The sequence below is a fragment of the Choloepus didactylus genome, chromosome 2 (assembly GCF_015220235.1).
Source record: "Choloepus didactylus isolate mChoDid1 chromosome 2, mChoDid1.pri, whole genome shotgun sequence".
Lineage (NCBI taxonomy): Eukaryota > Metazoa > Chordata > Mammalia > Pilosa > Megalonychidae > Choloepus > Choloepus didactylus.
Window position 1 is genome coordinate 4430803 of NC_051308.1, and position 25055 is coordinate 4455857.

Sequence of the window (25055 nt, forward strand, 5' to 3'; positions counted from 1 at the left end):
AATTGAATTTAACTGGGTTACATTTTTTGTGAATACTATTTATTTACTAATAAGAGAAGTTTAATTGATACCTGAGATTACATTTTTCCATTTTTAAAAAGCAGCCTAAATGCAAACAAACCAAATTCGTTATGTTTGTTGCATTTTTCCTATAATGCTGTAAAAGATGAGGGGACCTCCGTTATTAATTTTATGTCTTACTTGAATTCATCTAAGTTATCAAGAAAATGTATTTAAGGAAATTCCTTAAGTGCCACATCTTGTCAGAAGCAAATTGCTCTGAATATCTCTTTTAGCTATGCATTTCCAGTGGGAATCCTACAGTAACAACATTTAACTAACAGTACTGATATGTGGTTAAAGACATCCTTTTCAAACTTAAGGAATCAAGATAGAAATGAAGATTTAATGACCTCTTTCTAAAACCATCATATTGCAAAAACTCATTAAAATTAAGATTAAAGGACATTAAAAAAACAAAACAACAACAAGAAACTAACCTTGTGTTCTGACAATTTTCCTTCTGCTTCATGGCTGGAAGAAGTCTTCAGTAAAGAAAACTCAGACAATTTCTTTTCTGCTTCATTCATCAATTCAATAACCTCTCCCCTCGCTGCCTGGTAATCCTGCCATTGAGCTGCACATCTTGAAAAAGTCCAAAAGAAATGAAGTCCAATGAGAATAAGCAACATGGAATCACACATTTCTATGTAGAGTTCTGATGTCAATTATATCTAATGATACTGAAGAGAGAAGAGTGAATTTACATGCTAATGTATATCATTGGTATATTCCTATTTTCTGTGGTGAAAATTCACTTCCCTGAAATACAAAGCATAAAACACTAACTCTAAATACCTTTGCAAGAGATCTAATTGGGCATGTGCATCCTGGATTACTCTTTGACTCCTCTCTCCCAAGGAAGCCATTTTCTGTGTGAGATCCTCTTTCCCAGCTGGCTTGATGAGTGGGTCCAGGCTGGATCCCAGGCCTTGAAGTTCCTCCAGATTACCACGGAATTGATCCTCTGTACTGAAGAATTCCATGTGGCTCTTTAGATTTTCCTCCGAGCTCTCCACATCTACACCACTGCTTGCCAGTTGTAACATTTCCTGGGCATCCTCGAGCCAGTCGTTGGCTGCTTGAAACACTTGATAATATCTTTGACACTGACTGTATATTTCAGTCAAGGTGGCCTGAAAAATAGCAATTGAAAATGAAATCTGCTCTCAATTGCAATGTGTTTGCCAGTAAATAGTTTAAATTTTCCATTTCTCTTCCAGTCTGTAGTTATGTAAATGTATACAAATGAATTGAAAAGTTGGTGGGATTTTTGTGTGTAAAATTCATTATCAGTCTTTATTTTTATTTTTTCTTTCTACTACTCTTGTCATAATTTATTCTTGCAGTTAAAATAAATACATAGTAAACAAAGACAGAAAAGGAGTAGCAATCCATGGTGGTACATTGACTACTCTGTATCTTTCTCATTCTAAAAAAAAAAAAAAGAAAGAAAGAAAAGAAAAAAAACAATACTTAGTAATATGTGGCAGACTGAATATTTACCAACATGCCATAAAACTTCAGTTGTTTAGAAGTATAGCAATACCAAACTTCCAAACTGGCACTCACCAGACAAAATAGCAATTTCTGGAAATGAAATAGTAGCCCAAGAGCCTTGAATAGAGGCTAAAATGGAGAGGAAAATTTAAGGCTGGAAGCCTGGTTCCCATGTAAGGAAGTTCATTCAGGTCTAGAAATAATGGTGGCCCCACCCACAAATGTGCAAGCAAAGATGCAGAGAGGTGGTAGAGAAAATACAGACAAGATTAGCACTTAATGAGGAAAGAATGAGGGGCACAAAGCAAGAAATCAGTTCTGGAGCAATGAGAAATGTCCAGGAACCACAACCTTCAGTTACTGGGACCTAAGCAACTAAGACAACCACCAATTATAAGAGGGCAGAAGAAGTAGGGACACTGGTTCAAAAAGTCAACAAAAGACAAGCTTGTATGACAGATGTTTTTCTAGAGTGACAAGTCCAGATAACTGCTGTTCTGACTTTTCACCCTGGGTCATATATATTCTATGTCTATTTATATATACAGCTATAGGAAAATAGCTTTTGTTTGTTTTAACAATGATCTTGAATCAGCAAATCAGAATTTTACATAATAAAATTTATTAATTTTTAATACAACATTCTAAAAATAAAAAATGCTTTGCTATTTAAATTGCCTACCTTAAATTACTTGGAAAATAAAATTATGAGACAGCTAATAGTCATTGAGGCCCGATGCTAATTATATAAACCTAATTAGGGTGATATTACTATCCTCTTCCTCAGAAAACAGAGACTTAGGGGAGGTAAGTGACTTCCCCAAGATCACATATCTGAGATTAAAGCCCAAGTCAGCCTTACTTCAAGGCTTTAGTTACTACAATATCCTGCGGAAAGTTATCTTTTACCCAAATGGTTGGTTGAAATCCCCTAGAATTAGAGGGACTGAGGAAAGATGTGGAAAGGAGACTCTAATCTCTTCTCAATTTTGAATACACAGAATTTGCAAGCTCCAGGGCAAGCCACAATCAGGAAGCAAAACTGGGAACTTATGGACATGCCCTCTTTCATTGTTTTTTTTAATCCTCAAGAAAGATAATTTTGAAAATTCTAATCTTGCTTCTGCTGTGCTGCAGGCAAGCAAGGGGAGGGGAACCGGTACCCTATATTCACTGTCAAGGAAGGGTGGAGAGATGGGGCAACAAGCATGAGACACCCCTCCTACACACACACACATACACACGCACCCCTCAAAACATGGCTCAGCCTCAGGGTGAAGGCTGCCTCGTCCATCTGCCGTTATTCATTTGGCGACTCTTCATCTGGTGCTAATCTTCTAAAGTCCAGATTTTACATTGTTTAAAGAAGACATAATTTATTATAAGGACAGGTTATGTTCCCTAAAGGTGAGGGATAACTGGGGTATCACTGGATTATAGATAAAGTGAAGTTGACTTGGAAACACATGAAATCAATATTATGGGCATAGCCAATAAAAAAGTATCCTTTTAAGTCACCGTTGAAGATGGTTCCACACAGTATCAAAAAAGAAATATTTAAGCAAGCAATTCTCCCCCACCCCCTCCAAAATCATATGAATTTCTCATAGCTGCTTATGAAAAAGCAGCCTGTAAGGAAGAAAGGAGAAGCACCCTCACACCCACCTGTCTGGTACGTAAAGCTTCCTGAACTTCCCCATCGATCTCTGAGAGTTCTGCAAGGGTATGTTCCAAATCAGCAGAAATGAGTTCCTTCGCCTTCGTGAACTTCTCCTTCTCCTTGTTACTCAGTGCATTCATTATCCTCAAGCTGGACTGCACCTCCTCCTGATGGATTTGGACCTTGCGGATCTCCTCCTGGATGTCCTGCAGGTTCAGGTCCAAGCACATGGGCCCACTCAGCTCCCCTTTCACGCTCCTCAGCCACTGCAGGGCACGGCTCACCTCTGTCTGGAAGTCTATGCTCTGCACCATTCGGTTCTCACACTCGGTCACCGTCTCTCCGATGGCAGAAGTTAACACCTTCAGCTCCTCTTGCCAGCACTGGGTCTGACGCTGGGCTTTCTCATAAGCCAAGGGATCAAGGTGTGGAGAAAGCTCTTCAAGATGCCCAGTCACTCGCTTTAGCAGGATTCCTGAGTCCTGAAGACTTCCTGCCAAGGAGTGATAGATTTTGAGCTTTTCCTCAGCAGGAAGTGTTTCCTCATTCACTTGGGTCTGCTCTTTTTTCACAGCTTCCAATTGTTTCTGCAGCTGTTGGCACATCTTTTCATGCTCTTGGTAAGCACTGGTGATATCTTCTAATAAGCTAACCCTTTGCTCCGTTTGTCGCTTCAGTCTCTGATATAGGGTGACCAGGTGCAGCACCCTGTCTGGATGCCAAGGTTGACCTGTGCTGCGAAAACTCTCTTTCTTCTGGTTCAGCTCATCGACCGCATCCCCGAAGCTTGCCACCTCTTCCAGAAGAGCTCTGGAATCACCCTGAAGAGAGAGGGCCTCTTCCACTTCCAGCTCGGTGGGAACTTGCCTCGTCTTCAGGAATCGATCTTCAAGCTCACTCAGAGACTGGGCGGCCAACTCGATAAAGGAAGAGTATTCCTTTCGAGCAAGAATTGCTTCTTGAACTTTATAGAACTTGTCTTTGGCCAAGGTAATGATGACATTAAATTGCTGGGGCAGAGAACTTAGCTTTTCATCGAGGTAGGAATAATCAACCTCGTTCAGCGATGGAAATATGGCCTGCCCAGTTCTCTGTAGCGTAAGTAGGAGATTTTCATATTCTGGAGACTGTTCAAGAATGTGTTGGTATTTGGCCAGTTGTGTATGAAGCTCTGTACTCTCATTCATCAGGTTGATTTCAGGGAATGTGACGATATCCGCTTGTTTTAGCCAGTGACAAGCCTTATCGAAATCTTCTTTAAAGTGCTTCCTAGAAACTAAACTTTTCTCCAGCTCTTGTAGCCGATGGGCACACTTCTGTAAAACAGCGTCATAGACACTCTGCAATTCCTGAAGCTTGCCCAGTACTTCGCTCTTTTCCTGTTCTGTGACTCCTTTCATTAAATCGCGACCCTGGGCCCAAAGTCCGGAGATTTCATTTTGGTAGGTCTTGAGGCTGGCTTGTGCACTCTTACAGGTTTTAATTTGTTTGCTGACATCATCTGGTAACAGGCAGATGTGTTCACGGAACATCATCTTTCGCTCATGTTGCTGGATTTGGCTGGTAGCCTGGAATACCGCCATGAGAAACTGGGTTTTCTCGGACAAGGCCTTGTTTAAGTACTTTCGTCTCTGGCCCACCAAGTCACTCAGACAATTCACGTGTCTTTGGGCATCAGAGAGTGTCTTCTGGATTAGCTGCCGCTCATTTAGGCCAAGGTCAGCCATCACCCTGTCAGCATCCTTTATGAGTGATTTCAGGAGCATCTGCTTGGTCTCCAGTTCACTGCAGATGACAAGGTGATCCATGAGAAGGTTCTGAGCCATATCGGGAGGGGGGCTCTGCTTGAGGGTCTCGGCAATGCTGGGTTGTTGCTCTTCTGCCCACTCCATTAGCTCCTGAAATCTGGACTGAACAACACTCAGCTCCTCCAGGTTGGTGACCGATGCTTGGATTTTCTTCTTAACAAGGTCCTCGAGCTGAAACCAGCGTTGTTCAAAGTGATGTGTCTGTTCTTTAACTAATTCTTTGTCATCTAAATTCAGGTGCTCTATTATTTTCTGTTTCTGATCTTTCAGGTCTTCAACAGCATATTTCCTTTCCTGCAATGCCAGTGCTAACTTTTTCAAAGCCTCCAAGTGGACAGCAGTGCTCTCTGTGTCGGATCTGTAAATATATTGAAAAGCATAAAAGCAAATTAGGTTGAGTCAATATCTTTTTTGGTTCAAAGCATGTTAAATTAGATGTCATCATTTTCTTTAAGGTAGATGCTCTTTGTTTAGGCAAGATACTTGTGAGTAGCTCAATTCCTGGTTTATTGAGGCGCTGTGTAATTATTATGGAATCTAAGCCCAGATAGTCCTATATCAGAAAGTGGATGAAATCAAGTACCTGGATACCTCCTCTCTATTCTTTTTTTCTTCTGGCTGATGCTGCCCTCCAGTCACAATGGATATATGCTTTAGTTTCCTCTGCCCTTCTCAACTTAGCAGAATTTTCAATTGACAAGATCCCTGGATGATTTGTGTAAGCATTAAAAAATTGAGAAGCACTGATCTGCATTCATGAAAATGGCACTTAAAGAAATTAATAAGTGATTCGTGACTTACGTGAGAATTTTAAGAGGCACCAATAACAATATAGCACTAGATATTAAAATCTGCAAGGTATAACCAATGGCTCTAATAGCTACTCAGTTGTGTATTCAGCATATATTTCTTGTTGATCTTTAGAAATCTTTGAAATGCAAAGACTTCTCATCCCTTTGACTAAAAAACACATGAGAGGAGGTGGAAGCTTATGGTCTTTTTCATTTACAAATTTCTGAAATATGAGGAACAGATTTTGGTATCAGGATGATGAATTCTGCTTTAGATATAGTAAGTGTGAGGTGCCCATGGGCTAACCCGATAAAGGGGGCTAATTGTCAGCCAGAAATTTGCTTTTTGCTGATTTTGACTGGAATCATCCCTATTGATACAATCAGAACTAAAAGACCAGTGAGATGTTGAGCATCAAGGTTAAGTATTGTAAACAAATCCAACAATATTATACAAAAAACTGCAATAATGCTGCAGTTTTAATTGCTACAAGGAAATAAAACTGGGTAGAGGAAGTACAGATTTTGACAATTACAGTGATCAAAATTGTGAGATTACTTGTGATGACCCAGCCAACGGGGGAAAAATCCTTATTTTTCATAGCAAAAAATGATCAGGGGTTCAATCACTATAGATTCACCAGTCACAAATTAACTGAATTTGGATTGTTCCCTAATTTCCTGACTACTACAAGTACAAGATCTAACTTGACTGAATTAGATAGAATACACTACTTTACAGAGTTGACAAGAAAATCAGGAATATACAGGCTCAAGAAGGACTTATTTCATTAATTCATAGATGATAGCCCCATAATTGGGACTATACTAGAAAATCAGAAAATTCTTGGTATATTCTTTGAGGTTCCTGAATAACAGTTTTGGGAATATCCTTTGAGATCACAGAGAAAAGCCATGCCATTTTCAAACATTCTCTTTTACCCACTGGTTAAATGAATATTGAGGTAGGAAAATCATGACTCTGTATCTGTGTGACAGTATTAGGTTCTTAATTGTGTTCTATCAACATCTACAATGATAGACAATACCTATTGAAAACACATATAAGACATTTTTAATTTTTATAGGAATCAGGACATTTCTGGCTTAGCACTTATTTTAGTGACCAACAGGGGAACTTGTTACCTGGCCAAGCTGTCCCATTCTGCAGTAAATTTTTCTAAGAAAACTTCAATGACATTCATACAGTCATGGTAATCTTTTGTTCTCTGGAGATCCTCTTCTCTTTTTAAACACAGAGTGTTAGACTGAAGGCACAGGTCTCGCCACTGGTCATTTAAATGACTGATCTCCTTATGCTCGGGGGACTCCTGCTTCTTTGTTAACTTGTTCACCTTTTCAATGATTGCAGTCACTGACTCCTGTTTGGACTGTAGTTTCTTAACAAAATCCTAAAGAGAAGCAGCAGCAAAATATTAAGTAATGCATAAAGAACCCCTCGAGTAAATATAGAGTGAGATATAAACATAAAGCCTACAAATACTTCAAGTACTTTGATATGGAAAAACTCAAGAATGTATGAGGGGTCAGGAGAGGCAAAGAAGAAATCTAAAAATCACCACACCTCTTAACAAACACAAATTTCCAAGTGAACAAGAATCAAAGTGACTGTGGAATTTTCCTGTATTGTGTTACTTTGATGGGTATAAAGAAAAACTGACAAATATGAAATATTATAGTCACTAAGGAGAAAAGTTAGTATCTTATCTTAGGTTGCAGCCTTAGTTTTCTGAACATGTTTAAAGAGTTTCATGCTTTTGAGAAAAAGAAATCTAACTTATGTCGTGCCTGCTCTCTTTTCCACATTTGCAAACAAATTCCAGAGAAAGTATATATAGCTTAATATCAAAGAAAAATACATATCTTTTTTTGAAGAATCAAGTCTAATTTCCAATCAAGTTAATTTACTCAATAATTTTCTAAGACATTCTAATCATAAGCTTATATTCATACAGCTTTAGCAATATTGTGATGAAATTTTAAAAAAATAACAAGGCTTCATATCTGTTTAGTGGCAGAGCCTTCTGGCTCTGCTGCTAAACCACTGCTGCTTTGTTCAGGAGCACAAACCATTGAGTGAACGTTCTCATGTGCAAATTGCCTGTTGGAGCACCAAGAAAATATCTGAATGTTACCTTTGTAATTTATCCTTCCTTGGTACTAAATGGAGGATGTTCTGATTTATTTCCTTAAATAGATACACTACTGTCTAAGGACTAATTGACATCTGGGCATCCTGGAAGTGAAATATTCAATACATTTCATCTTTTCTACCATCTTGGTCTCCTCTATCATCCTGGAGACAAATTATTTCCTACCTTTACTTGAGAAACCATGTTCTGTGCAATATTGAGCTCCAGTTCTGAGTGTCTCCGCTTCATGTTCTGCAGCTGCTGATCGGCATCCTGGAGATAAATCCAAAGCTCAGCCTTCATGTGCTTGATCTCTTCCCAGTCCTGAGTTAGGTTCTGAGCCTGGACAAGCCTCTGTTCAATCTTGAGAGGAAACAGGGGTAAAAGTTAGGGTTGAGAGAAGCATTGATGCCCACTGAAGCAGTGGTACATCTCTTCAACCCATCTATGCAGACGCCCACATGTGTGTGCGCACGCACACACACACACACACACACACACACACACACTATGTAACTCCACAAAGAAATTCTTTATTTGCTTCACAAAAAGCAGATTTTCTTACAGATTTAGGTTATCTAAAGACTTTAAATGTCTAAGCCTTATGCCATATGATTGTAATCATGTTGTGAAACTCTAGGAAGCTTTACCAATTTATTAGCTCAAAAGCTGCCCTACTGGTGGTCTCTCATTGGGCGCTACCGTAGATGCATTTGTTTGACTGACCCAAGAATTTAGGGTTGGGGCTAACTGGAAAAAGACATATTGTTCTCTATTATATATTTGCCAGAGCCTTCTTACAAAAACTGAGTTATTACTGTTTTGGATATATTTTTTATATGTTTCACTGTTTTTTGAAACTATATACTTTATTTCAATAAATAATTTCTAAAAAATATATATGAATTACATCATCATTCATAAGGATTTAAAGACAGATTGGCTTTGATAAATAATTAAAAATAGAGAAACTTACATTGCTTAAGACGTTTTTTTTTTGGATCTAATTGATTCCAATGTGAATTTTTAATCAGTTGAATTTCAAAACTAAGTCTTATGTTTCTTTTAAACCCATATGTGTTGCATTAACGAGTTGAAGGCTGCAGTAGTGAAACCATGGACCCTATGCTGCCAGTCTTGTCTGTTGTGGGCAGACACCACTAACACATCACAACACTTTCCTACTGAGTCCAGATACAGCTTCAGAATCCTTCTTAACACTCCACATGCAAAAGTCACCTTACCAAAGAAGGTAAAAAGATCATGGCAAATGGCATGGTCTTTGCCATCCCTGATATGAAGTAAGGGTCAGGAATCCCTTTAATATTTAATATTAAGAAAGAACAAAATAAAAAAGAAAATAATGAAAAAAACAAATGGGAAAATAGGGTAAACAGAGAGAGAATGGTAATTAAGGAGGAAAAAGAAGAGGAAAGAGGGGTATGTAATGGGTAGCAGTTGAATGCCACTAAATGTTTCCATTGCATTTCAGTGGTATCAGTATCAAAATGTGCTTAGTTTTCTGTGACTTAGTTGAAATTCACATATCTATTTATTACAATGGCTATAAGAGCATTATAGAAAGAATAATCCAAGGAGATATTTTCTTTAAACTGCTTATATAGGCATACCTCATTTTATTGCACTTTGCTTTATTGTGTGTCACAGATAATTGCATTTTTTACCAATTAGAGGTTTGCGGTAACCCTGCATTGAGCAGGCCTATCCGCACCATTTTTCCAACAGCATGCGTTCATTTCACTATCTGCGTCACATTTTAAATAAGATATATACATTGCTTTTTTTAGACATAATGCTATTCACACTTAAGAGACTATAATAAGTGTAAACATAACATTCATATGTACTAGGAAACCAAAAAATTCATGTACCTTCCTTTATTGCAATATTTGCTTTATAGCAGTGGGCTGGAACCAAACCTGCAATATCTCTGAGATATGCCTGTTTAACTTTTAAGCAAGAGAGTATAATAAACAGACAAATTAACTATTATATTCTTATTTCAATTTTTACCATTTGCTCTGTTTGCTGAATGTCTTTTGCTGTGGTTTTCACTGTAGAATTTGACAAGTCACACATTGAGCAAAGGAGATCTAAGTAGGTCCTTGCTTGCTCTTGCAAAGCTCGGAAGTGTTTGACCTGAGAAAAAGGCAATTGTCAAAGTAAAAAACATACACACTGTATTTGGATACTAAGTATTTGTAGCATTTGTAACAGTTTTGCTGACATGAAAAAAATAATCTTGCTGTGCTCAGTTTTTTTTTTTTTTCAATTTTATTGGGATATATTCACATACCATACAGTCATCCACAGTGTACAATCAATTGTTCACAGTACCATCATAGAGTTTTGCATTCATCACCACAATCAACTTCTGAACATTTTCAATACTCCAAAAAAAATAAAAATAAGAATTTAAAAAAGAGTAAAAAAGAGCACCCAAAACATCCTATGCCCCTCATTTTCCCCTATTATTCATTTAATTTTTGTCTCCATTTTTCTACTCATCTGTCCATACACTGGATAAAGGGAGTGTGAGTCACAAGGTTTTCACAATCACACTCACACTGTGTAAGCTATATAGTTATATAATTGTCTCCAAGAGTCAAGGCTACTGGGCTGCAGTTCAACAGTTTCAGGTATTTACTTCTATATGCTCAGTATTTTAACCATTGTTAAAATGTTTTCACCATTGTACATTACTGTAAATGACATATACATGTTACTCCCAGGAAGGAATTCAAAGTACTCTAAGCGGGAGCCATTTGGCCACCATGTGCTTCTCATTGTAATTAAAGTCATCTATATAGCCCAGGAGAGGGCAAAACCCAAGAAATTTCTACAATCTTTCCAGATTTTTCTGCTCAAATTCTAGCTTGTTTCCCATTTCAGAAAAAAAGTATCAACAGCCTACTCTGGCCTGCTCCTTATAGCATGTGTTTGCCTATCTTGAAGACATAAACAAAAAGGTAGAGTGAGTTTGTAGGCTTCGTTGGAGTGAAGTAAAAACAGAGATGGTCAGGCTTATTTGTTTCTAAAGAAAGTTCATATAGTGTTTCTCCCTTTCCACAAGCTCAAGAAAGCTTTCTCCAGGTTGACCTTGAATCTGTAGGTCAGGGAAATGTGTTTCTTTGAAGATGTTCTGTCTATCCAGGCTGTGTTTGAGTTACTGGGCATAAAGCAGTACACAAAAAACACCTGTGACCCCATGGAGCTTATGTTCTTATGAAAGCAGGGAAGGCGGTATGAAGCAGTTTGTATGGGATAAAGTTGACCAATGAAAACATCAGGTGATTTTCCAAAGTCAGTCATGGAGCCTAATTTTTTTTACTTTCATTTCAGTATCTTTTCCTCTGAACTCTATGTATTGCCCACTATTCTCATGGAGAATCAATAAATACAAATCAATTCCCCATTAAGCCAAAAGCAGCCCTTCAATTTTTATTCAAAGTCCAAGCTGATGATATTTCACTTCCAAAACAGTGTGCAAAAGCACCTCTGTGACCCAGGGTCAGTTTTATGTCTCAAACATTTGGGAATGAGAAGAGATAGTAATATTAATTATAATTTTAATTATAATTTTAATCATATATATAATATATATTTATTTAAGAAGAGTAGTGATTTATTTTAAGATTTTTATAGCTTTCCTGATTCCAAAAGCTCTGGAAGCAGTTTATGGATTGTCAGGGAAAACACACTTCCAAAGACTTTTGCTAAAATGAACATCAAAGGTAAATGTGATAGTGCTTCCACCCATTGCCCAAAATTCACACTTAATTCCTTATAAAAACATGTGGCAGTGAGAGTGAAATCACATCAGTGTGTGGCTTCCTGATGTTGGTATGGAGTGTGTCATCTGACCTGGGAGGTACTGGGGATACACAATGTGTCTTGGAACCAGAACCATATTGTCACTGCAGCCAGTCAAAGCCTGATCCGGGTCTGACTCTCTGCAGTCGTCAATAGGGGAATCCTCTCAGTCAGGACTGAGGGTAGCTCAGGTCTACATGACACAGTACTAAGTTAAAGCAAGGCAAATCAAACCAACCAACCAACCCTTCCCCTTCAGGGAGACTCGGCTGCAGATGTCTCCAAACACCCATGATTCTCTTTTCTGGGTACTTTCTAAGAGGGGACAGACCATACTGAAAAAGCATGTGCTGGAGCAGAACCCAAATGGCCAGCCAGATAGTCAGATTCTCTAGATTCCAAGAAGCATCAGTATCCTTTGGTACCGGTTTGTATATATTGTGTCTCCCAGAAAAAGCCATGTTCTTTGATGCAATCTTGTGGGGGCAGACATATTAGCGTTGACTAAGTTTAAACATTTGAATTAGGTTGTTTCCATGGAGATGTGCCCCACCCAGCTGTGGGTAATAACTCTGATTGGATAATTTCCATGGAGGTGTGGCCCCGCCCATTCAGCGTGGGACTTGATTAGTTTACTAGAGCATTATATAAGCTTAGACAGAAGGAGCAAGGTTGCTATAGCCAAGAGGGATGCTTTGAAGAACACACAGGAGCTGAGAGAGGAGCTGCAGATGAGAGACAGTTTGAAGACAGCCGTTGAAAGCAGACTCTTGCTCCAGAGAAGCTAAGAGGAAAAAATGCCCCAAGAGCAACTAAGAGTGACATTTTTGAGGAACTGCAGACTAGAGAGGAACGTCCTGGGAGAAAGCCATTTTGAAACCAGAACTTTGGAGCAGACGCCAGTCACGTGCCTTCCCAGCTAACAGAGGTTTTCCGGATGCCATTGGCCATCCTCCAGTGAAGATATATAATTGTTGATGACTTACCTTGGACACTTCATGGCATCAAGATTGTAACTTTGTAACCAAATAAACCCCCTTTTTATAAAAGCCGATCCATTTCTGGTGTTTTGCATTCAGGCATCATTAGCAAACTGGAACACCTTCTTTAACTACAGCTTCTTCTGGTAATCTTCTGTTAAGTGTAGTAAATGTCTTGTTCTAGCAAATGGTGGTTAGGATTTATACTTGCTTTCTACTTGTTTTCCTTCCTTCTCTCCTCTCCCCCCACTTTTTTTGATCTTATTTGGTAACAAACAAAGAAGAAAAATCAAGCTTTGGTCTGGAGGGTTCTGATTAAAATCCACTGGAAAGAAATGGCCACAGGACAGGAAAAGACTCAAGAAAGCTCAGAGCCTAACAAAACAGCAGAATAGAGACAGGGTCTTTCATTCACTTTTCCTGGTTCAAGGAGACTCACATTTCATTTGTCTTGGTCCTATCATATATAAGGTACAACATGTGCACATTTGTGAACCATTTCATGACTTACATAATGTAAATAATTTAACCCAGAAAGCAGACTTTGTGAGATGAATTAACTGGACACACTCTCTATTTGGAGTAAATGAATAAGCACATTGTTTTAATTTCAGTTAGTTGTAAAAAATAAATCAACAAATAATACTGTAGTTCTATATCTGGCAGCAATAACATTTACAACCAAATTCCTCTGAAATATTTTTCCACAGGGTTATCACTGCATAGAGAAAAGCTGCTTAGTACAAAAGGCTTTTTACTTTTACTCACATATTCTGATTAAGTCTCAGCATTAAGCATGTGACTGTCAAATCAATAAACAGTTTCCTTTCACATAATAACAATATTTCCTTCATTATTCATTCAATAAATATTTATTAAATACCTTTTTTTGTGCCAGAAGAAAAAAAAAAAACTGTAGTAGAGCTAATATTGCTTTTCTGTTCATTTGTGGTATGACATTTAAATTTCATTTAAATTTCATCATAACTTTCAGAAGTAGGGATACTTACAATCATCACCTTACATATTAAGAAACTGAGGCACAGAGAAACCAAGCACCTTAAGTATTGGATTTGATGTTCTATTTGGTTTCAATGCCCAGGCTCTTTTACTCTACCAGCTGTTGCCCAGGGTCATGTCTACCTTCTGGCTAGAACACAACCTCAACTACAGCGTGTTCAGACCTTGTTTATAACTTTATATTCCCAGAAGACAACAGATTTTGGCACATAGTGGGTACATTGAATTTCTGAATGAATCACAAGTGTAACATAAACTGTCAGGAGTCTCCTACCTGCTTAACAGCTTCTGCCCTGCTGGGAGGTGGGAGAGGGCTGGGCTTCAGATCTGGTTGGACCGCGGAGAGCCAGGCCTGGCACTGCTGCAGGGTGTCTTGTCGGCTAACATGCTTCTGAAGCTCATGTTCCAAACTCTGGTACACCTAAGGCAGAACAATCATGCCGAGTGTGCAAAAGCTATTTAAAATCTCCATAACATGTTGGAACGAAATAAACACTTTGGTAAGTCCACTTCAGCTGACCCCTGCTTGGGGTCCCCAAACACCATATACAGATCTAAGGAGGCTACACCTGCTCCAGGACAGTAGAGCAGGTAGAGTGCAATGCCCAGCCCTGGCTTACAAACATTTGACCCATACATCACAGTGTAACATCCTGATTTGGAGAAGAGAATGTAGGTAGGGTTAATGTGACTGCATAAAAAACATATGTTGGAGTTCATACAGTCATTGAAGTAAATTAGCAAACATTAGTCAAGAGGGTTTTGCAGTTTCCCCCATGTGGTATAAATATTATACTTTTTGTTTAAAACAGAAACTAAAAGTAAAATATAAAATATCTCATGCAAAGGTAACCAATATTTCTCTGTGATCATTCTGCCTTAGAGGTAGGGCCAGATTGGACTTAAATTATAACATAGGTGGAGGGAGAGTTTGATGTCCTCGTTTCATCTTAGAAGCTATGTTCCAGAACAACAGGAATCCAAAATAACCCATACATTTTCTGTCTATTCAATTATCAGTCCTCCACCAGCCAATTTCCATTTTATCCACAAAGACATTACGGAAAACTTTTCTATGTCTCCCTAAAATCAAGATGAAATACACCTATGATGCTGCCTGAATAAACCATTTCACCAAAAACAAACCAAAACAATAACAAAAAATGAAATTATATTAGTCTGGCATTTCTTTCATTATTGAGGCAACAGAAGCAATAATTAAATTTGACTTGTCTCTGGCATCTGTTAAATTCATCATTTTCTCTGAAATTTTGCCTATCTCTTGTTTATTCTTCTTTCAATAAGAACTAAAAACAGTGTCTTGCTCCCTTTATCACTTATCCTTTGCAATTACTTGTTAGATTCTTCTACCCCTCCTGTTTCTTAAGGTTTTGAAGGTGAAATCTCCAAGTCAAGGGACTCAATGTCACTTAGCATTTTTTTTCTATTATCATGAGGAAACCAAACCACTCTCCTCACATCACTTGCAAATGACCCCAGTTCATACTGGCTGGTCCAATGAGTCACAGAAACACATGGAAGAACCCCTGTGATGGCTTATAAAGACTTCCTGCAGTTGTCATTTAAAAATTCTGCAATAATGAAATAGCAATTCACTAATTTTATTAAGTTTATGTTCAAAAGGCAATTCTTATCCCTCCTAAACTTATTTCTACAATATTAACGATTCCATTTTAGTGGGAGCGCACCCATGAAAATAGCACTCAAGATTAGTACTTATTCCTTTCTTCAATTTCTATATGAATGCATAAAAATACTGAGTTACAGTCAAGCCTAGGCTGCATCAAGCAAAAAAGACAATCTCTGTGAAAATGACAAAATAAACCTAATTCTTTTGGTGTGATAGAGTAAACAGCAAATTAGAAAGAAGTCCTGATGGTGTGCAAATAAAAACAAACAACTTCCCAGTTCAATTAATTTTCACAGCCGACTCATGAGATAAAGGGATTGGGTAAAACCGAACGACTAAAATTCCCTGCTTACATCTATCAAACGTATGACGTATTGGTTCTGTGTTCACATAGAGACTGTGAGAGCTCTCCTATCTCCTGTCTGAGCATACACCCAAAGCACCCCAAAGACTTAGGCACCGATACTACTAAACACCTGGATTCCACAGCCTTTCTCAAATCGAATCATCTCTGTGTCCAGTCGCGGGGATGCACTTACCCTCTGTGCTGTACTGCAGATGGCTGAGTAACTATCCTTCGTGCCCTGGAGGTGAGCACGGACGTTTTGTTTAAGTTTAGCTTGAAGGTGATCTGCGCACTGACTGACCAAATTGTCGCCTTGAATTTTAAGGTTGTTCAAACGGTTTTCAAAGCCAGCAATTTCTTCCATCATTGCCTAAGAAAATGAAACAGAGTTCCGATAGTTCCAGTTTTAGCTTTCAAACCTCCATCCATCAAACAGAAAGTTATAAAGATCGATAATTTCAGTGTGTAATACTCTGCCATGTGTTAAAGAGTTTTGTCATTGCTCTTTGTTAAATATTAGTAAATGAAAAAAAAATGTATCTTTTCAGGGAGTGTATTCTAGTGGAAAGAGTTAATGAGAAAGAAAGATTAAGTTACATTGGGAATAATAAAGTAAGCTTTGCAACTAGAGTGCATTCAGGGCTGGTTTCAGTTAGCAAGATACCTGTTCTATCATATGATTATCAGAGAAAAGGCTATCCCAATATTTTTCAGCTCTGTAAATTATATATCTAAAATAATCTGGTTATCATTTAATCTAATTTACCTAATATCTAATTTATCTCATAATCTAATGTCTAATGTATCCAACCATCTACTTTTTAATTTATTTAATACTCATTAGCAATATCTAATTTATATCTAACAACATACATCTGAATAAAAATCACATTCACTACTTACCATTTATTAAGCATCTGCTATAATCCAGAAGCCATACTGAAAACCTGATAAATGTGTATTATTATCATGGTTTGCAGAAGAGAAGACTGAAGCACAGAGGGGTTATATAACATGCTCCAGGTCATACAACTCCTGAAGGGCAGAGGTCCACGGTTAGGACACAACTCTGCCTGACTCCAGCTCATATCTCTACCACTTGAGTTCTCTAATGAGCATTCCTCATGGATCACTTCAGGAGGAGGAACCAACTTTCTCCAACCAGGTTTCCATTTCCTCACTGCTACAAAATGCTAATGGTAAGTGACACATTCCAACACAGAGTTCCCCAGCTTGGCCCATCAATTCATCTAAGGGAAACTCGGTGGTCCCTGAGTAGCCCCGTGCCCACCGCCTTTTCCAACATGCTGGGTTAGCAGTTAATCATATGCTCCATATTGAAGAGAATCACTTTGTTTCAAGTTGGAGTACAAATACCACATCATGAGATTATGGAACAGAAGGATTTCCTGGGTTGGTATCTCCTCTGTGTCTAGTAGAATGCCTCATGTAGTTGCTTTTCTGTTCATATTCACTACATAAAATTTACTACCAATAGGAATACTGAAGCCCAGAGAGGTTAAGTGGCTTTCCTAAAACACACTGCCAGACACTGACCAAGCCATGTCTAAAATTCATGTTCCCATTAAGGTTACCAATTGGTCCATAAAATTGTGACCATATGATAGTTCTCAACTGGTACACATAATTACTAAAAACACATATTAATAAAGATGAGAACACCTCACGTAAGTTTTGTATTTTGTGGTTTACAAAATGCTTTCCCAAACCTGATATTTTGTGATTATGAGATGGGGCCTCTCTTCTTGCTCTTTGCAGAGAAGGAAAAGAAAGCTCAGAAAGGCTATGTCCCCTCAGCTAGGAATGGGAAGAGCCTGACCCAGTCTACAGGTTTTCCGGTTATTAGTCTTATATCCTATCTTCAGTTGCACTTTTCTAAATTAGAAAAAAAAAATCTTTCTTTGATAAATTACTCCATAAAGATTAAATTCTGCAATAAAACTATTAGCTGAGGAAAATGCTACAATGTGTTTGGAAGTTGAAAGAGCAGCATTCAATTGTTCTTGATGCAGTTGCATATTGAATTCAACTGTTGTCAACTGTCTGATTTCTTGAGCTCCTGAGCTGACTTTTGAGGTACAACCATTATAATCCATTGACGTATACATGCAAGCATGTACAAACCCCATCCTCCTCTCCCAGGCACAGCCACGAGATACCTTGTGATGGGCCAGTTGCTGGGTGATGGTCTCCAGGCTGCTTGGTTCCATGAGGTCGGGGGCCACTAGCCTGCCTGACATCTGCAGCAACCACTTTTCCACTTCTTGCAGCTCACTGTTATAATCTTCGTGGTCCTTGACTTTTGCCTCAAGACTCAAGACGTGCTCCTGAGAAAGCAGGTGACCATTAGGGGTGACTTTCAAGACAGAAACCCACTCCAAACTGTTTTATATCTCAGCAGCCCTAATGCAACGCACAGGGCAGGTGGAATTATATCAGAAAATTATTTGGAACAGGAAAAAAAAAAAGAACATAAAAAGTCATGCCATTTTAAATGCCCATCTAAATTGAAAGGCAAAAACTAGCCTCTACCAGCCCTTAAAATGATCTGACATAGACAGGAGCCATGACCTCTTTTTTGGCAAATAAACACATTTCTATTGGACGCCTGATGGCTCCTTACTTTTCCTGCATTGCAGAGGTCCTGGTAATCAGCATGAAGTTTATCGATTTTGTCCTTTAAAGGAGTGTCCTGCACTAGTTCCAGAAGAGCTTCACCTTTCTCTCGCACGGATTTTACTGATGGTTCATGGGACAGCACCGTTTGTTGAAGAGACTAGAAGTACAAAGGAAAAAAGAGCCAGCTCATTTACCTACATGATCAAGATGACTATGTACTCACACCCAAAGTGTGTGTAAGAGATGAATACCCCAAATGAAGATCTGTTACAGATTTTATAAACAAAAAATGTAAAACCTTAAAGAAAGAATGATTGCTAATTTTTTAGCAATGATATGATATGACAAGATATGATATGATATGATATTAGCAATGATATGACAGCTAATTTTTTTTAATGCAGAGAAGGGGTAATGCATCAAATACCCCTTTTACATGTGGAGAGGAAAGAATGGAAAGGAATTGCATTTGGCTAAATTTAGCACACAGTTCATATTTCTGGTTCCCAGCTGATTCCTTTCAGCAGAGAAAAATAAATCTCACCAGAAAATGAAGAGAGTGAGCCTCCTGACTTTTGATTTTGAGTTAATGAAGTGAATTCCAGCTTGAGCTGGATTTGGAGCCAGGGAGACAGATTCCAGCTGCAACCTTGCTATGATAGGCTAAAAGCACTAGTTAAATATCAAGAAGAGGCTGACTCTTTAGTGGCACCTTAAAAGACAAGCCCTCAGATTTGGCAATGAAGCTAAAGACAAGAATAGACCTATTGGTTAGAGGAGACGCTTGCAAAAGTTTCTGGCAGGAAAGACCTCGGGGTAAGCCATGTTTGTAATTCTTAAAGGCCACTGCTAAATCATTTGGATCTAAAGTAGAACATGCATTATTCCACATATAAGCTTAGACAACCATTTCAAAAATTTGAGCAGGTAAAATGTCTGTGTCATGTATAACTACAACTACTTCCCTATCTAGTTATTCATTTAGAAATTAATTTCTAAGATGTTCAGTGATATTTTGTTAATTAGAACTTATTTTCCTACAAACATGACATCTCATTTTCTAGCCCCCAAATATTAGCCCTGGGTTCCAAAGATGAAGGCCAGTCTCTAAATGGGACAGATCAAACTGTAAATAGGGGATCCTGATGCCAAGATCCATATACCTGGATTGAACTCCCAGAAAAGATCTCCATTTATTGGTATAATCTTTGAAAATTAGACAAATGTGATCCTGGAATGGAAAAGTAACTCCAAGGTGGTGTATCTAGCCCAATCAGTCTACTCATCACCAGTGGAAGACCTACAAAGGATGTCTTACTGGCAGCAGTGACGGGTGACAGCCTCCCCCAATCCCGGGAACCAACCCCACTCCCAGTTGGACCCTATATGACCTCCACACATTGTCCATAAGGAACAACATAAGTAATAACCTTGTATTTAGATAATTGAGCTTTCTTCTCATATAATTCCATTTTGGGTTCTTCAGGAGCGTGTAGGATTTCCTGGTACTCTGCAATCCATTGAGTCTGGGCTTTATATTTATCTGAGAATTCCTTTGCTAACTGAAGGCCCTTCTCCAGGATTAGGTGCTCTCTGCGGACAGTGCTGGTCAGTTCCTTCAACCGCTCCATGTGATCATGGATCTCTTTCCTGAATGTTTCCACCTCATCCTCCTCCAGGTATTTCACTGCCCTCTCTCCTTTCTCCCGAGCCGATTTCAGCAAACTGTGGCCTTTCTCCATGTCTTTTAGCAAAACCTGAGAAAGTGAGCAGGAAGCACATGAAAATACATAGTCTTACTTCTTTCTTTTAAAAGAAAAGGCTTTCCAGACTCACCTCTTTCCCCTTCCAGTAAGTATTTGAAATTTGTAACCAGATTTGACCTGCCAGGAATAAGGAATCCTCTTTTCTTTATTTACTTCAATATAGGTATTTAAAGTCTTAATCAATATGCCATTTCCAAATCAGAGAGTTAAAAAAGAATGTGACATTTCTCTCATCTTTAGCAGTGTTTCCAAAGATCTAAGTTAAAACTCTTTGTTATAGCACAATGCCAGAAACTCAAGATGGGTTTTTTTCATCTTAATATTCAAGTGCCAAAGTAGAATTCAGGTAAGAGTTTCATGAGCAGCTACGTGTAAGTCATTCCAGTTGACATGTTACAAAAAAGCAAAAGCCATCTTTTGGCCTTAAAGAGCTTATGACTTAGTAATGGGAGTGAAATGGTGAGACAGGATCACCATGCTGTGAGGCAAGGATAAATACATATGTGCTTGCAACATCTATAAGGAGAAGGGGCAGCTCCATGAGAAAAGAAAGGCCAGGGGCACATCTGCAGTGGCTTGCCTACCTCCAACATCTTCATTTTCTTCTCCATCAAGGCTCTATCTACTTTATCAATTTTGGTAGCCACATTCTTGAAGTTTTTATGAGTTGAGCTGTACCAATCAGCATAAGAACTGAGGGATAATTCTGATTCCTCTAAACTCTGGATCTCCTCCTCCAGGAATTTTATTTGTTCCTTGGAAGGGGGAAAAATAAAAAGAAAATGGACAGTGAGTTCAAGACCTGTGCCTGTGTCTTAATTGATAAATAGGCACTGGAAGTTAATGAAAAGGAGAACTTTTGGCACGTGGTGTTTGCTGGTCTACAGTGGAGTGGGTGGTGGCTCACCAGCACTTGGAGAAGGAGGGCCTGGTATCTGGAAGTCAGCTGGGTGGCCCGGCAGCCCATCCTGCTGCTCACGTGGCTCTCGTCCAGGATCTCCTGGGCTCCGGCTCCTACTTCCTCCACTTCATCTCTGCATGCTGTGATTTCTTCATGCCACTTCTAAAAGGAAGTAAGCATTGGGGGGAAAGTCAATCTTTGGCATTCTTGAAAAGGATGAATGCATATATCCTCTTATTAGGAGATTATTTTAGTGTAGGTTTGGAGAAAATTTATTCTGAGATATAATTTCAAAAATGCATCATATATAACTTTCATGAAAAATTTTGTGACAACAAAATGATAAACATTGAACACATAATTTGAGCACAATTCTGTATATGTTACATTTTAGTTCAAAATATCTTGAAAAATAACAAAGCAGCATATATTTTTATATCTTCAGTTGTACTTAAATCTATTTGCAACTAGACAATGAAAAGAAATTCTAAGGGCCCACGTATTATTTTGGTTGTGCATGCTGAAGCAGCATAAAAATGAGAATAAAACTCATTATCAAGTATTATTTCAATGCACTATATCAAAGCAATTTCATACCACAGCCATAAACTTAAATGATTGCAATGCCAGTATTCATGTATCTTTAAGAAGCAAGATGATAGGGCATGGAAAGCAAATATAAAATATGAACATTAAACTGTATTCTATTTAATTATTCTCTAAAGACTACTTTAGGATTCTATGAAATAATTACTGTAACAGAAATGGCCTCTTGTATTTTATCTTAAATTCTGAGACATGCAGAAAGAGAACAAAGTCACTAAAGATTTTAATGAAACAAACTCTGTAAGACCACTGTTGCTTTGATACAGATAAGGCATTTGCAATGGCCATACCTTCATCTGATGCAATTGCATCTCCTTGGTGGCTCGGTTCGACTGACGTCCAGTCCTGAGACAAACCTTCTCCTCCAGTGCTTTCAGCCATTCATCTACTTGCTGACATTTTTGCTCCATCAGCCGCAGTTTGTTCGCTAGGTTATTGAAGTGCATGCGTGTCTCACACAGCTTCTGCTGGTAAGCCTGCCAATCCTGTCGGAGGGACTCCAGAGCCCGGTCCTCTGTCTGTGGAAGGCCGGATGGGATCACTTCCTCCCGGATGTGTAGCACTGAGTTCAGTAACGCCTGCCCTTCTGCACAGCGTACCTGCAGCTCCTATGGAGGAAAGGAATGGCTGTCACTCTTACATAAATCTTGACTCCAGTGAGGCATTGCCTTCTAAGCAGAAAAAGACAAAAATCTGCTGGTGACAGGTAGCTTATTGGTGCAGGACCTGCTGGAATGGCGGGCCGAGAGGGGTTACTTATAAAAACAAAGTCCACTAATCAGAGCACATCAGTAAGCTCTGACACAAAGTTGGTGAGACACAGAGTTGTCTCATTGGCCTTTCTACATTCTTTCTATGTGTGTACCTGGTGACCCCTTCTGGGGACAACTTTCTGACCCCTACCCATCTCTTTAGGTAAGATTAAAGGCCACTCTTTGATTCTTCCAAAAGATCCCTTGCATAGGCTATTATTGAACTTACCATATTGTTTATAAAGATGTAACTAAGGGTCTTGCCTTGCTCCCTAGATTACGAGTTCTCTGAGAGCAGGAAGTTTGCGGAGTATGTATATCATATTAGGTGTTCAATAGATGTTGAATGAATCAAGTAGGTAAAGAGGTTGTGACCACTTCCCCACTGGGTCTGCTATCGAGCCCTGAACCGCAGCACACTTGTCTGAGCACCAGTGCTTCTTCTAGATTCTTAAATTCTCTCTTCAAGGCCTCTGACCCAGGGCCTATATCCTCGCCATCTTGGAGGTTTTGGCTGAATCCAGGTTGCCCAAGATTGCTGCCACCAGCTTGATTTTGAGGACTGTCTCATCTACTGGCTCCCTGCTATGCCCCACATTGGATCCAATTCTTGGGGAACAGCTGGCAGGTGCCTTGGCGACCCCATGAATGAAACCATCAGCCACTCCCGTCAGGAAATACCCTACAGCTGACCGAGTTCCTCAATCCCCTGTCCTACCCAGTGGATCGCCTACCAAAAGATCTCAACCAGCATTATGAGGCTCCAGATGCCTTAGATCCAACCTTACGAGGGCTATGGTGCAAATGCATCAGCTATCTACAGGAATCAAGGACACATTCATCTTCCCTTGCCTAAGCCAGAACATTCCTTTGTTTTAGGATGAAGTAGCTCTTACCTGAAGATCCCTTAATGTTGTCTCATGAGCGTTAACATCACCTTCAAGAACCGAGTATTGATCCAGCTTCTCTTGTTCTTGCCCCAGCCAAACTTCAAAGGCCTTTAGGTCTCTCTGGTACTCTTGGTGCAGACGAACTAGTTTTTCAGACTTGGTTACTTCTTCCTGTTATAAGTGATGAAGATTTTTCAGAGAGGAATACGCAATTTCACACAGAGTCAATGTGCTGCAGGAATTTATTTGGGAATATTTTAAGAAAGCACAATTCTTAGGTCTTTGGAACACAAAAAATTTCCTGGAAGAATGAATATTCAAAATTTATGTAGAAAGATAGACATAATATTTGAGGATGGAAATGGGCCTTAAAGGTCATTTGGTTGAATTAATCATCTGTTTCTGAATTCCTTACAAAATATTAAGTAAGATACATATGTCAAAAATGAATTAAATTTCCATCTTTCATAAAAATATACTTTTTCCAAGTAAAAGAAAATTGATTTTCTTATTTTGACTAAGTGAGGTTTGGATTCACTGCGGATTTAAGTGTCCATGTACTTGTCTAGTCAATGTAGCATTTTGCTCTGAAAAATTATTTTCATTTCCTTTGTGAGAACCTACATGAAGAATGACAAATACTATTGGCTATTGCTTCCTACTATAGGAAACTCTCAAATCACATGTAATAAAGCATCCATGAGTCTTCATCATGAAGCTGTCAAAAATTTTTCTTAAATTGGTGACTATCTAGGAATTTTGAGCTCAGAATTATTTTACGTTAGTAATGTTCATATACTAATAATATTTGAGGGGGTTTGTTCAGTTTTGCCAGCCAGACATTTAAAGTATTAAAAATCCACTTATTTTACTTTTCTTGTTCTACCAGAATTCACATGCCTGTCATTCCCCAAAATAAATATATCTTTAAATATATTTAAGCATGAAACGCTCCTTTTTTGATGAGTCTACATGGAACATGGGAACATGGTAACCATGTACCTTGACCCTCTCTTTGATCGCTCTGTATCGTTCCTGCAGATCCTGGAGTTCCAGCTGGGCGACATAGTGCTCCATCATGCCAGCTCCTTTGACTTCTATGGTCTCCAACAAGCTGCTGTGACTCAGGACTTCTTCCTTTAATAACTGGAGAACATTTTAAGAAATACAGGAATTACCATGTGCACCATCATATCGATAATATGGGTAAATTCAAGGTATTTTAAATGTACAGTTTACAAGTACTTCCAGGTTATATATATTCATAAATTTGTATACAGATATAGATATATAGATACAGTTATTGCTATGGATATAGACAGATATAAATGCATGTGTGAGCATGGGTCTATGAATGCGGGCTGGTGTGTATTCGGTATCTGGCTCAGAACTTTCTCTGACACTCACTCCCAGTTGGCTACTTGAATATCTCTGCTGATATGTCCAGAATTGGGCTCCCCATCTCTGTCCCACTCCCATTCTGCTCCAACGAAACCCCTTTCTCCTCCAGTCTTTCTTCAAACAGTAAATGCCACCACCGCTCACTTAGATGATCAAACTAGGAGACTGGAAGTCATCCTCACTACCTCCCTCCTTTGCTCCATCCATGATGAAATCTGTCAGTTCCACCTTCCCATTATATCCGAATTTGTCCTCATCTTTCCATGTCGGTGGCAAACGCATTAGTCCACGCTGCA

The 25055-nt window shown here is 38.8% G+C and overlaps 1 protein-coding gene across 13 annotated transcripts in view; it reads right to left on the reverse strand.

The window, feature by feature from the left end:
- The window catches only part of SYNE1 (spectrin repeat containing nuclear envelope protein 1), a 499900-nt gene that overhangs the window by 186615 nt on the left and 288230 nt on the right, over positions 1 to 25055 (reverse strand). For all 13 annotated transcript variants that reach the window (XR_005214357.1, XM_037819664.1, XM_037819684.1 and 10 more), the window contains 16 exons: positions 24361 to 24504; positions 23365 to 23529; positions 22007 to 22324; positions 21117 to 21272; positions 20794 to 20964; positions 19874 to 20200; positions 18448 to 18600; positions 17984 to 18151; positions 15997 to 16173; positions 14081 to 14227; positions 10007 to 10132; positions 8159 to 8335; positions 6966 to 7231; positions 3226 to 5386; positions 859 to 1196; positions 501 to 645 (listed from right to left, as the gene is read on the reverse strand). Coding sequence is in view for 12 of the 13 variants with exons in the window: in XM_037819664.1 (XP_037675592.1) it covers positions 501 to 645; positions 859 to 1196; positions 3226 to 5386; positions 6966 to 7231; positions 8159 to 8335; positions 10007 to 10132; positions 14081 to 14227; positions 15997 to 16173; positions 17984 to 18151; positions 18448 to 18600; positions 19874 to 20200; positions 20794 to 20964; positions 21117 to 21272; positions 22007 to 22324; positions 23365 to 23529; positions 24361 to 24504 (5139 nt within the window). In the remaining variant the exon portion in view is untranslated. The remainder of the gene's footprint in view (positions 1 to 500; positions 646 to 858; positions 1197 to 3225; positions 5387 to 6965; positions 7232 to 8158; positions 8336 to 10006; positions 10133 to 14080; positions 14228 to 15996; positions 16174 to 17983; positions 18152 to 18447; positions 18601 to 19873; positions 20201 to 20793; positions 20965 to 21116; positions 21273 to 22006; positions 22325 to 23364; positions 23530 to 24360; positions 24505 to 25055) is intronic.